General features: G+C 39.0%; 1 protein-coding gene across 3 annotated transcripts in view; it reads right to left on the minus strand.

The window, feature by feature from the left end:
- ARSK (arylsulfatase family member K) overlaps positions 1-14,389 on the minus strand; it is a 51,498-nt gene that overhangs the window by 8,086 nt on the left and 29,023 nt on the right. For all 3 annotated transcript variants that reach the window (XM_040448287.1, XM_040448296.1, XM_040448294.1), the window contains 2 exons: positions 11,941-12,112; positions 2,278-2,502 (listed from right to left, as the gene is read on the minus strand). In XM_040448287.1, the coding sequence (XP_040304221.1) occupies positions 2,278-2,502; positions 11,941-12,112 (397 nt within the window). The remainder of the gene's footprint in view (positions 1-2,277; positions 2,503-11,940; positions 12,113-14,389) is intronic.

Genomic DNA, 14,389 nt, shown 5'->3' on the forward strand with positions numbered 1-14,389 from the left:
TAAGATTCTTCCTGTACATCTATGCTTCATTCTCTTTCTACCTTATCTCTGGCTAACATCCAGTCCGTAGGATGTTTCAGTGTTTATAAAAAGACACATACACAGATATTCTCCTTCCTGTCTCAACCACATAAATGTAACTTTTCCCTTTTGATAATAAAAATATTTGTAATGACACATATTATAAACTGTGCTAAGCCTTAAGATGTTAATTTCCACTTTAGAATTAGACACTGATTTTTGCCTTCACTTCCTTTACTCTAGTTGGAAAGGTCTAATCAACACATGATCTAAATGCTGTTAATAAAATATATTCTGTAGGGAAATGTGATTCAGAAGAAGTCTATCACGAAGAATCAGTAAAAGATAAAAATAAGTAAAAATCTACACAGAACTGTAAGTTTTAAAAATCTGTACTAACTGACAAATAGTAGGGAAAAAGCTTGCAATCAGAGAGAACTTACATAATTTCCAGAAGAGTAGGGAAGGAATGAATGCAAGGAGTTTCTGGGAATGTTTGGTTTTGGAAATGCTTATTGTCATGCAATACAAAGTAGCCAGGGATAGGCAGGTGTTCCTCTAAGTGGGTAATAAATTCCCTCATTCTAACCAACTTTATTTAGTGTTTTCTTATATAATCTGTTAGGTAAATACATTGTGAAATCTTGCAGATGACTTTTAACTTCTATGATGCATGAAATGGCAGGTAGTAATAATGGTGTATCAAAATTATAAAGTAGAAAATTTGTGCTGTAGGCAAATGTAAAAGAATGTTTAAAGAAAATTGAATTAAGCAAAGCATATTAACCAACTAATATATTGGATGATAGAGTGACTAAGCATAGATTAAGACTCACTGCAGATAGTTTCCTATGCACAATGGTCTATTGAACTGCTAGAGTCCAAAAGACAAACAAAATGTCAAATATCACTATGAAACATATTGAGGGAACACTGATAACGAATCATCCCAACCTTTCATAATCATTTGGACTTTTGATCACTGTACTTCAAGAAAACAGAGAAGGCAAATTTGGAAGTGGGGTGGGGAGACCTCTGCAGGAGAGAAAACTAGAGGAGGAAACTATAAAGATGTCACCATCAAGAAGCACATATTCACAAAACTATAAAGATGATAAAAAGACAGACACAAATATACATAATCATACATACATTTCTTATCAAAACAGAAATGAGCAAGTAATAAGGGTTGCCTGAAAACTGATAGAGCAAGAAAGTGGCAGAGATATGACTAAGTGTGATAATTGCTTTGGGATAAAGGGGAGCCAGCAAATGACAACTAAGAAACTGAAGAGATTAAAAATATCACCAGACAAAAGGACAACAAAGAAGTGTGTTCAGATACAAGAAGTGATGTGAAATAAAAGAGAAAAGAAAACGATGAAAACAACTGTAAAGAAATTTAAGACCTGGAGTAGCGTTTACTTAAATGAAGGGAAATACTCTGTACCAGAAGGAAGGAGAAAAAAAGAACTTTTCTTCTGTCTTTGCTTTCCAGATATATGTTTCTTTCACATTTTGATATATACATATTAAACATATGTTGTGTTATCTTTTTCTTTCACCAAAATCTATTTATAAATAGATGGTACTTTTTGCAATTGATGGTGCCTTAGAACAGAAGAATTTCAGTATTTAAATGTTATTTAATTTAAAGTACTCTGCTAAATTAGAAGAGACTAACAGTTCTATATAATTTCCTCTGAATTTGATGATGGTGTTGTTCTGTTATCTTCACAAAAACTGTTAACTACCTCTATCCAAATGTTGCTGTTCTTGATCTATCATTATGTTTATAGACATTAAGAAGCTAGTAAAGCACATAGCACAGAACAATCTAAAGATTCTGAGGAGAAATATGTGCATACATTAGAATTAAGAGACTTTTCTATAATACTGTACAAAATTAGTAGTTTCAAAGTGGATGGAATAATCCAGAAGGGAAATGCTTATACTTTTGAGAGGTAGTGGTAGAGAATCAAATGATACACAAATCATATCTATAAAGTTATGAACCTGAATATCTTTGGTGCCTACTGTATAGTCATGTCCTGATTGTGAATCTTTTAAAGGGAAAAATAACTGTAGAGTATGAAGGTTACAGGATCCTGAGGAGTATTATCCTCATTTTTTAGATGTGGATTTGACTCACTTAAAATTGCTCAAGATTATGAACAAGTCAGCAAAGCCTGTATTTTTGCTTAATCATTTTCCAATATCATTACAAATAAATATTTACAGAATTGTGTTACTTACCAAGCATAGTAGGGTAAATATCCACAAGAGAAACCACATTTGATACTTGTAGGTTGGCCTTAATTCTTGGTCCCATTATCAACAGTGGAACATGAGCACTAGCTTCATACATACTCATTTTATAAAACTGACGATGTTCCATGGCCAGTTCTCCGTGGTCTGAGGTGTATATGACAATAGTTTTCTGAAGAAGGTCTAACTGGTGAAGAGCTAAAATAATTTCTCCTACAATACAAATCAAGTCTTAGTTAGCTTTCAGTTTGTGTCTTATCACAGTAAGTTTATAACAACCCTAACTTGCAAGAGTTTGTTAGAATAATTCTTAACATCTGAGTGTCATCTAGTAAGTTATGCCAAGTTTCATGTTCCTGCTCCTCAGCTGACAGACTAGAGAGAGGAAGGAGAAAATATAGAACCAATAGAATAAGATTCTTTATCTGGAGATTATGCTGGCTTGCTTTCTATGTTTCTGTCAGAGATTGGGCATTTTTTTCCCCCTTAGTGACTTGAATGAAAAAAGAGAAACAACTCTAGATGTCAGCACCACACATGTCTCAGACAATGAAAGGACTGATATTACCGCCACTCCACAATTTCTGCCCAGTGGGAAATCAGAACTCCTCCCTGCTACCCTTTCTCGAAATCCCCAATTTGCAGGTCAGACTTAGCATATTCTTGGATAGGGAATAACTGGACAGTAAAATTCCTGTGACTAGTCCCTGTCTATTAGTGTCCTCTTAATCATAGATCACTGTTTTTTGAGAGAGAGAGAGAGAGAGAATCCCACAAGGGGTAGAGGAAGGGAGGGGGAGAAAGAGAAAAAGAGAAAGAGAGAAAGAGAAAGAGAAAGAGAAACAGGGCTCAAGCTCACCGGATGTGGGACTCAAACTCAACGAACCATGAAATCATGACCTGGACCAAAGTCAGATGCTTAACTGACTGAGCCACCCAGGTGCCCCCTCTCCTCTTCATTGTAATTAAGAGAATTGCAGTAAGGCATAGTCCAGGGAGGAATCCTCCTGCTTTTGACAGTTCCTGAATCTGGCCTACAGGGGTCTGTATTATTAAAAACAAAATCCACAGGTGATTTTGAAGTCCAGTCAGAACTGAGACCCACTGCTCTATGGAGTTATTTACCGAATACAGACCATCAGGATCTTTCAACTGGACAACTGTAATGGCTTCCTAATTGGTCTCCTTTGCCCCCATTCCCCCCCCCCCCACACACACACCTTGTACCACTCTGGTGGCTATCTTTCTAAAATATCTGATCATGTCACACCTCACCTTAAAACTTTTTCAAAACTTTCCATTGTGTAATTCCTGAGCAAGCTCAGCACCTTCAGCTACCCCTAAGCCTTTACCTTTTATAGTCCTAAATTACTTAGAATTCCCTGAACTAATAATAATTAGTTAAGACTTTCTTGCACACACTCCGCCTTCATCTGTGTTGAATGCCTTTTCTCCTGCTAGCTACTTGGCAGATTCCCATTCTTCTTTTATGACCTAATTCAAGTATTATCTTCCTGGTGAAACATTCCCTGCTCCTCCAGGTAGACTGAATTGCTCTCCTCCAAGGCCCCAACAACTTGTATACAACTGTAGTTACAACAACAGGTTGTAAATGATGTTTATCCTCATTCAGTAAATGTTTCCTGAGTTCTTACTATGTGCCAGGCATCATGGATACAAAGCTAGGCATGGATGTTGCAATTCTGAATAAGACTGAAGTCACGGCCCTCATGAGGCTCTCATTGTTCAAGGGAAGCAGATGTAAACAAGTAAGTAAACTTAATAATTAAAGATTATCTAAACAATCAGGATGATAAGGTATAGAGTAAGCAGGATGGTGGGGCTGGTATACTAACTTATGGTGGTGGGGAAGACATCCCTGAGGAGGTGATACTTGAACTGAGAACTTAAGACTGAGAATAGCCAGCCATGTAAAAAACAAATGGAGGGGCACCTGGGTGGCTCAGTCGGTTAAGCGTCCAACTTTGGCTTAGGTCATGATCTTGAGGTTCGTGAATTTGAGCTCCACATTGGGCTCTGTGCTGACAGCTCAGCACCTGGAGCCTGCTTTGGATTCTGTGTCTCCTCTCTCTCTGCCCCCTCCCCTGCTCATGTTCTGTCTCTCTGTCTCAAAAATAAATAAACATTAAAAAAATTTTTTTTTAAAAACAAATGGACGAGTGGGAGAGGGAAGATGGCGGCGTAGGAGGACGCTGGGCTCACCGCGCGTCCTGCTGATCACTTAGATTCCACCTACACCTGCCTAAAGAACCCAGAAAACTGCCAGAGGATTAGCAGAATGGAGTCGCCAGAGCCAAGCGCAGACAAGAGGCCCACGGAAGAGGGTAGGAAGGGCGGCGAGGCGGTGCGCGCTCCACGGACTGGCGGGAGGGAGCCGGGGCGGAGGAGCGGCTCGTGACCAAGAAGAGCCCCCGAGTCTGGCTTGCAAAAAGCGGAGGGGCCTGACGGACTGTGTTCCCACATCAAGCGCGACTTAGCGGCTGGGAGGTCATAAGTTAACAGCTCTGCTCAGAAAGCGGGAAGGCTGGAGGACAGAGGGAAGGAGAGCTGCTGAGCCCCCTGACGACAGAGCTCAGTTTGGTGGGGAACAAAGGCGCTCGCCAGCGCCATCTTCCCCGCCCATCCCCCCAGCCAAAATCCCAAAGAGAACCAGTTCCTGCCAGGGAACTTGATCGCTCCTCGCAAACACCCAACTCTGCGCTTCTGCGGAGCCAAACCTCCCGCAGCGGATCTGACTCCCTCCTGCTGCCACAGGGCCCCTCCTGAAGTGGATCACCTAAGGAGAAGCAAGCTAAGCCTGCCCCTCCCGCCCCCATGCACCTTGCCTACCCACCCCAGCTAAGACGCCAGATCCCCAGCATCACAAGCCTGGCAGTGTGCAAGTAGCCCAGACAGGCCACCCCTCCCCACAGTGAATCCCGCCCCTAGGAGAGGGGAAGAGAAGGCACACACCAGTCTGACTGTGGACACAGCGGTGGGCTGGGGGCAGACATCAGGTCTGACTGCGGCTCCACCCACCAACTCCAGTTATACACCACAGCACAGGGGAAGTGCCCTGCAGGTCCTCACCACGCCAGGGACTATCCAAAATGACCAAGCGGAAGAATTCCCCTCAGAAGAATCTCCAGGAAATAACAACAGCTAATGAGCTGATCAAAAAGGATTTAAATAATATAACAGAAAGTGAATTTAGAATAATAGTCATAAAATTAATCGCTGGGCTTGAAAACAGTATAGCTGACAGCAGAGAATCTCTTGCTACAGAGATCAAGGGACTAAGGAACAGTCACGAGGAGCTGAAAAACGCTTTAAACGAAATGCATAACAAAATGGAAACCACCACGGCTCGGATTGAAGAGGCAGAGGAGAGAATAGGTGAACTAGAAGATAAAGTTATGGAAAAAGAGGAAGCTGAGAAAAAGAGAGATAAAAAAATCCAGGAGTATGAGGGGAAAATTAGAGAACTAAGTGATACACTGAAAAGAAATAATCTATGCATAATTGGTATCCCAGAGGAGGAAGAGAGAGGGAAAGGTGCTGAAGGGGTACTTGAAGAAATCATAGCTGAGAACTTCCCTGAACTGGGGAAGGAAAAAGGCATTGAAATCCAAGAGGCACAGAGAACTCCCTTCAGAGGTAACTTGAATCGATCTTCTGCACGACATATCATAGTGAAACTGGCAAAATACAAGGATAAAGAGAAAATTCTGAAAGCAGCAAGGGGTAAACGTGCCCTCACATATAAAGGGAGACCTATAAGATTCGTGACTGATCTCTCTTTTGAAACTTGGCAGGCCAGAAAGAATTGGCACGAGATTTTCAGTGTGCTAAACAGAAAAAATATGCAGCCGAGAATCCTTTATCCAGCAAGTCTGTCATTTAGAATAGAAGGAGAGATAAAGGTCTTCCCAAACAAACAAAAACTGAAGGAATTCGTCACCACTAAACCAGCCCTACAAGAGATCCTAAGGGGGACCCTGTGAGAAAAAGTACCAGAGACATCACTACAAGCATAAAACATACAGACATCACAATGACTCTAAACCCATATCTTTCTATAATAACACTGAATGTAAATGGATTAAATGCGCCAACCAAAAGATACAGGGTATCAGAATGGATAAAAAAACAAGACCCATCTATTTGCTGTCTACAAGAGACTCATTTTAGACCTGAGGACACCTTTAGATTGAGAGTGAGGGGATGGAGAACTATTTATCATGCTACTGGAAGCCAAAAGAAAGCTGGAGTAGCCATACTTATATCAGACAAACTAGACTTTAAATTAAAGGCTGTAACAAGAGATGAAGAAGGACATTATATAATAGTGACAGGGTCTATCCATCAGGAAGAGCTAACAATTATAAATGTCTATGCGCCGAATACCGGAGCGCCCAAATATATAAAACAATTACTCATAAACATAAGCAACCTTATTGATAAGAATGTGGTAATTGCAGGGGACTTTAACACCCCACTTACAGAAATGGATAGATCATCTAGACACACGGTCAATAAAGAAACAAGGGCCCTGAATGAGACATTGGATCAGATGGACTTGATAGATATGTTTAGAACTCTGCATCCCAAAGCAACAGAATATACTTTCTTCTCGAGTGCACATGGAACATTCTCCAAGATAGATCATATACTGGGTCACAAAACAGCCCTCCATAAGTTTACAAGAATTGAAATCATACCATGCATACTTTCAGACCACAATGCTATGAAGCTGGAAATCAACCACAGAAAAAAGTCTGGAAAACCTCCAAAAGCATGGAGGTTAAAGAACACCCTACTAACGAATGAGTGGGTCAACCAGGCAATTAGAGAAGAAATTAAAAAATATATGGAAACAAACGAAAATGAAAATACAACAATCCAAACGCTTTGGGACGCAGCGAAGGCAGTCCTGAGAGGAAAATACATTGCAATCCAGGCCTATCTCAAGAAACAAGAAAAATCCCAAATACAAAATCTAACAGCACACCTAAAGGAAATAGAAGCAGAACAGCCAAAGGCAGCCTAAACCCAGCAGAAGAAGAGAAATAATAAAGATCAGAGCAGAAATAAACAATATAGAATCTAAAAAAACTGTAGAGCAGATCAACGAAACCAAGAGTTGGTTTTTTGAAAAAATAAACAAAATTGACAAACCTCTAGCCAGGCTTCTCAAAAAGAAACGGGAGATGACCCAAATAGATAAAATCATGAATGAAAATGGAATTATTACAACCAATCCCTCAGAGATACAAACAATTATCAGGGAATACTATGAAAAATTATATGGCAACAAATTGGACAACCTGGAAGAAATGGACAAATTCCTGAACACCCACACTCTTCCAAAACTCAATCAGGAGGAAATAGAAAGCTTGAACAGACCCATCACCAGCGAAGAAATTGAATCGTATCACAAATCTCCCAACAAATAAGAGTCCAGGACCAGATGGCTTCCCAGGGGAGTTCTACCAGACGTTTAAAGCAGAGATAATACCTATCCTTCTCAAGCTATTCCAAGAAATAGAAAGGGAAGGAAAACTTCCAGACTCATTCTATGAAGCCAGTATTACTTTGATTCCTAAACCAGACAGAGACCCAGTAAAAAAAGAGAACTACAGGCCAATATCCCTGATGAATATGGATGCCAAAATTCTCAATAAGATACTAGCAAATCGAATTCAACGGCATATAAAAAGAATTATTCACCATGATCAAGTGGGATTCATTCCTGGGATGCAGGGCTGGTTCAACATTCGCAAATCAATCAACGTGATACATCACATTAACAACAAAAAAGAGAAAAACCATATGATCCTGTCAATCGATGCAGAAAAGGCCTTTGACAAAATCCAGCACCCTTTCTTAATAAAAACCCTTGAGAAAGTCGGGATAGAAGGAACATACTTAAAGATCATAAAAGCCATTTATGAAAAGCCCACAGCTAACATCATCCTCAACAGGGAAAAACTGAGAGCTTTTTCCCTGAGATCAGGAACACGACAGGGATGCCCACTCTCACCGCTGTTGTTTAACATAGTGCTGGAAGTGCTAGCATCAGCAATCAGACAACAAAAGGAAATCAAAGGCATCCAAATTGGCAAAGATGAAGTCAAGCTTTCGCTTTTTGCAGATGACATGATATTATACATGGAAAATCCGACAGACTCCACCAAAAGTCTGCTAGAACTGATACATGAATTCAGCAAAGTTGCAGGATACAAAATCAATGTACAGAAATCAGTTGCATTCTTATACACTAACAATGAAGCAACAGAAAGACAAATAAAGAAACTGATCCCATTCACAATTGCACCAAGAAGCATAAAATACCTAGGAATAAATCTAAAAGGATCTGTATGCTGAAAACTATAGAAAGCTTATGAAGGTAATTGAAGAAGATTTAAAGAAATGGAAAGACATTCCCTGCTCATGGATTGGAAGAATAAATATTGTCAAAATGTCAATACTACCCAAAGCTATCTCTACACATTCAATGCAATCCCAATCAAAATTGCACCAGCATTCTTCTCGAAACTAGAACAAGCAATCCTAAAATTCATATGGAACCACAAAAGGCCCTGAATAGCCAAAGTAATTTTGAAGAAGACCAAAGCGTGAGGCATCACAATTCCAGACTTTAGCCTCTACTACAAAGCTGTCATCATCAAGACAGCATGGTATTGGCACAAAAACAGACACATAGACCAATGGAATAGAATAGAAACCCCAGAACTAGACCCACAAACGTATGGCCAACTCATCTTTGACAAAGCAGGAAAGAACATCCAATGGAAAAAAGACAGTCTCTTTAACAAATGGTGCTGGGAGAACTGGACAGCAACATGCAGAAGGTTGAAACTAGACCACTTTCTCACACCATTCACAAAAATAAACTCAAAATGGATAATGGACCTGAATGTGAGACAGGAAACCATCAAAACCCTAGAGAAGAAAGCAGGAAAAGACCTCTCTGACCTCAGCCATAGCAATCTCTTACTTGACACATCCCCAAAGGCAAGGGAATTAAAAGCAAAAATGAACTACTGGGACCTTATGAAGATAAGAAGCTTCTGCACAGCAAACGAAACAACCAACAAAACTAAAAGGCAACCAACAGAATGGGAAAAGATATTTGCAAATGACATATCGGACAAAGGGCTAGTATCCAAAATCTATAAAGAGCTCACCAAACTCCACACCCGAAAAGCAAATAACCCAGTGAAGAAATGGGCAGAAAACATGAATAGACACTTCTCTAAAGAAGACATCCGGATGGCCAACAGGCACATGAAAAGATGTTCAGCGTCGCTCCTTATCAGGGAAATACAAATCAAAACCACAGTCAGGTATCACCTCACGCCAGTCAGAGTGGCCAAAATGAACAAATCAGGAGACTCTAGATGCTGGAGAGGATGTGGAGAAACGGGAACCCTCTTGCACTGTTGGTGGGAATGCAAATTGGTGCAGCCGCTCTGGAAAGCAGTGTGGAGGTTCCTCAGAAAATTAAAAATAGACCTACCCTATGACCCAGCAATAGCACTGCTAGGAATTTATCCAAGGGACACAGGAGTACTGATGCATAGGGGCACTTGTACCCCAATGTTCACAGCAGCACTCTCAACAATAGCCAAATTATGGAAAGAGCCTAAATGTCCATCAACTGATGAATGGATAAAGAAATTGTGGTTTATATACACAATGGAATACTACGTGGCAATGAGAAAAAATGAAATATGGCCTTTTGTAGCAACGTGGATGGAACTGGAGAGTGTGATGCTAAGTGAAATAAGCCATACAGAGAAAGACAGATACCATATGGTTTCACTCTTATGTGGATCCTGAGAAACTTAACAGGAACCCATGGGGGAGGGGAAGGAAAAAAAAAAAAAAAGAGGTTAGAGTGGGAGAGAGCCAAAGCATAAGAGACTGTTGAGAACTGAGAGCAAACTGAGGGTTGATGGGGGGTGGGAGGGAGGAGAGGGTGTGTGATGGGTATTGAGGAGGGCACCTTTTGGGATGAGCACTGGGTGTTGTATGGAAACCAATTTGACAATCAATTTCATAAAAAAAAAAAAAAAAAAAAGAACAAATGGAAAAGTATTCCAGGCAGAGGTGAAAAGCAAATATAAAGGCCCTGAGGTGGAAAAAGAGCTTAGTGTTTTTTGTTTTAAGTTTATTTATTTATTTTGAGAGAGAAAGCATGAGCACATGTGGGGGAGGGGCAGAGAGAGAGGAAGAGAGAGAATCTCAAGTAGGCTCCGAGCTGTCAGGGCAGGGCCTGACACAGGGCTGGAACTCACAAACTGTGAGATAATGACCTGAACCGAAATCAGGAGTCAGTGGCTTAACTGACTGAGCCACCCAGGTGTCCCAAGAGCTTAGTGTTTTTTGTGGATTTAACAACATACACCATATTCCATAAACTTTGTAACTAGAAGTGAGCTGCTGCTGTATTTTTTTTCTCTGAAGAGACTTCAAGAGGTATTCCCACACTCCCTGCAGCGACATTATATATATAAAGTATTTCACCTTAGTAGATACAGATGAATGGATAGCTGCAAACTTTAAGAAGCAATTTCCAGGGTGCAAATGGGTCAATATTCACAAACATCAGAAAATGTGAGGATGAAAGAAATTTACTTAAAATCTCATTTACATTTAAGATTGAGTACTTGGAAGATCCTTAGGACTTTTAAATCATATTATACTCACTATATAAAAATAATTTACCCATATCTTTTTTGCTTTCTGTTTTATACTTTTCTATTTTTGCCCAATGAATGCTTTTTTTTATTTTTATTTTTGCCCAATGAATGCTTTTTAACAAACAGCCACTCCTTCACTCTCAAAGTATACTTTGTACAGAAGAGGTGCTTCCCACATTTCACTAAAGCAATTCTGCTCCACTCCACAGTATAGCAAAATATGAAAAATAACTTGTTAGAAAAATAAATTTTTTTTTAAACCAAGGGTTCTCCAATCTAAATTAGAAATGGCCATCAAGTAACTCTACAAATGAGTTGACAAAACACTTTCTTGATAGGCATCTTATGGAACCAGGTAGGGTCTTGAGCTAGGGAAGGAAACTCCATATGATTCTGGACCAGAATACACTGATGGGAAACTGATGTCAGGTTTAGTTAAACCTTGCTCTAAAGGGCCTGGGATAAATGGTTTTGTTTCGAAGTTATTACAAGCTTGGGAGAAGTCACAAGAATCTGTGACTAAACACTTAGGGCCACTTAGAACCTAAGCTGTCTTACAATTACCTGTCACATGGGTCCCTCTGTTTGGTTAAACACTGATTCCTGTTTAAAGCAGGTAAAAAGTTTTGTTTCAAGCAGATACTAGCCTTGTATGCTCCTATCTTTATGAACAAATCTGAGCATTTCTTAATTTATGAATAATCAAGATAGAGAAGGCTTTTTATTCCACAATTAATAATGCATATTATCCAATTTTTAATGTGTCAAGATTTTTATAATTTTAAGTTTTTAGCATCTAAGCAACTGTTATAAAACACTATCTGAGGAGGTTCATACAAGTCACCAACCAGCATGATCACAGTTTATTGGAAAAATATTATACATTTTCTTCATTTAATTGCTTATTAAATATACCACCTACCAAGCATGGCATCTGTCTCGGCACACATAGCATAATAAAAGGCCCTAATATTCTTAATTTCTTTTTCTGTAAACTTTCCAGTGCAGTTTTTTGTATAAGAAGAGTAATAATCTACAGGGTGCATTTCAGACAGAGGTAACCACTTGGGGATTTTGATGGCATCATACGATACCTAAAAAGGAGAGAAAAACAAGGTAGTAATATTCTTCTCCTCCAACAAGTATGTATGGTGAACTAGACTGACTTAATTACTTAGGATAGTAGAAGAGAATAATTATGAGTTATGTAAAAGTAAATCAAATACATAATTAGGAACAAATTCTTAATATTCATAGTAACAACAAAAGGTATATACTAATACTTGCATATATAGTGAGACAGTTATAAAAATTATTGACAATAATAAACATGAGCTATATTAGGCATTATTCTAGTCCAGAAAAAGTATCCAAGCTTTTTAACATAGTGTGTGATCAACTCAAAATTCCAGAATCAGCAACCTGAGAATCTAGATCATTTTCCCAGCAGTTCACTAGAAAAATGCAAGTATCGAGTGAGACAGTCAAATGTTTGCTAAAAACAAATACAACTTTTTAATACATATAAATGCTTACAGTTTTGGTGAAAAGACTAGACTTAAGTCATACGTTTCTTTTTTTAGTCATGTAACTAAAAAAATCTCAAATTTCTACTTGCAATTTACTTAAAAGTTATTTGATTCAGTTCATTAGGCTAGTACTAATTCTAGACAAATTTTTCAAGATAGAGCTAGATACAAGTTTTTCAGAAGACATAAAGTATCTAAAAATTTTACATTGTTTCCTTTGAAACAGGGTTCACTAAACATTCCTTTTTTTTTTTTTTTTTTAAAGATTTTAGTTTTAAGTAATCCCTACACCCAATGTGGGACTTGAACTTACAATACCAAGATCAAGAGTCACATGCTCTACTGACTGAGCCAGCCAGGTGCCCCTAGCATTTTTGATTCGAGATTTTGTTTTTGTTTTTTAATTTTAGAGAGTGAGAGCCAGGAGGGGCAGAGGGACAGACAGAATCTTAAGCAGGCTCCATGCTCAGTGCAAAGCCTGACATGAGGCTCCATCCTATGAGCCTGGGATCATGACCTACGCCAGAATCAAGAGTCAGACTCTTAACTGACTAAGCCACCCAGGTACCCCCTGATTAGGTACGAACTTAAATTTAACTTGACACGTTTCATAACACAGGTAGTCCTCATTTGCATGGTCCAGATGTGTATGGATTTCAGTTACCACAGTTTAAGGAATACCAGTCCCTCAACAACACAGTTCAAATTTTAGTTGCCAAAGTACATTAACTGTAATTAAACACAAAATTTCACAAATACTGCTAGCTCTTTAGTCTACAAATCACTATGTAAATTACAGATGTGTATCAAATCAGTGACTAATCAGGTCATTTTTAAAAGCGTCTGTCAGTGATTGGTCACTGCATATCTTTTCTTCAGTTATGTACCCTCAGCAAAGTGTATCCTTGTGCTGCCTCCTTGCCTCCCAGCGATAAATCCACGTGACGTTTTGCAAAAATGGATAATCAAAAGAGGGGACTTACCAAAAAAGATAAATGTAGAGTAAAAAAAAAAAAAATGAAAAAGTGGTAACACTAGACGTGAAATTTGAATCAAACATTAATTAGAGTTACAGAAAAAGTAGCCAATCTGAGAATGCTGACACTGCTGCCATTTGATACACTCTAGCTGTGCAGCCAGAGGAGCTTGGCGAAAACACACTGGTGGATATAAAGGAGGAAACGCCGTTGCAAAAAAGGATGAGTGTGTCCTAGGGAAAGTGACACTAGCAAAAATCTGTATCTTAAAGGAACTCTCAGAAATTTATCATGACATTGAAAGGGCAAAGGGTAAAATGTTGGAAGGTGATCCATGTTTAGAAAGGAATATGACAATCTGCCAAGACATAGAGCTGCTTGCTCCATGTCTTGTTATACAACGAGCAGGCAAGCACTGTTCAAACTCCTGATTTGTTTTTTTTTTTTTTTTCACAAAGACACAAAATACTTTAATTCTCAGTTTCTAGTGTTTTTAGTTATTAAACATTAGTGCATTAAACATTAGTGTTACTGTTTTGTGTTTTTTTTTTTTTTCATTTCCCTATATATTTATAACCCAGAAGAAGAGAGGTTTAATGTTTTGACAAATGTATTTAGGAGTCCTAGAAAAATAGTCATTTTCTCAGTTGATTATTGAGATCTCTTTGTACAGTTTCAGCTTGCATGGTCACTTTTACCACCCTGACCTGTGGCAGGTGAGGACTGCCTGCACTCTTAAGAGAGTATCTTTTAGTTTCTCTCTCTCTCTCTCTCTCTTTTTAATGTTTATTTTTATTTTTGAGAGAGACAGAGAGACAGAGCGTGAGTGGGGGAAGGGCAGAGAGAAAGAGGGAGACACAGAATC

This window comes from Herpailurus yagouaroundi, unplaced genomic scaffold, assembly GCF_014898765.1.
Source record: "Herpailurus yagouaroundi ecotype Mexico unplaced genomic scaffold, PumYag 29, whole genome shotgun sequence".
In the NCBI taxonomy this organism is placed as follows: Eukaryota; Metazoa; Chordata; class Mammalia; order Carnivora; family Felidae; genus Herpailurus; species Herpailurus yagouaroundi.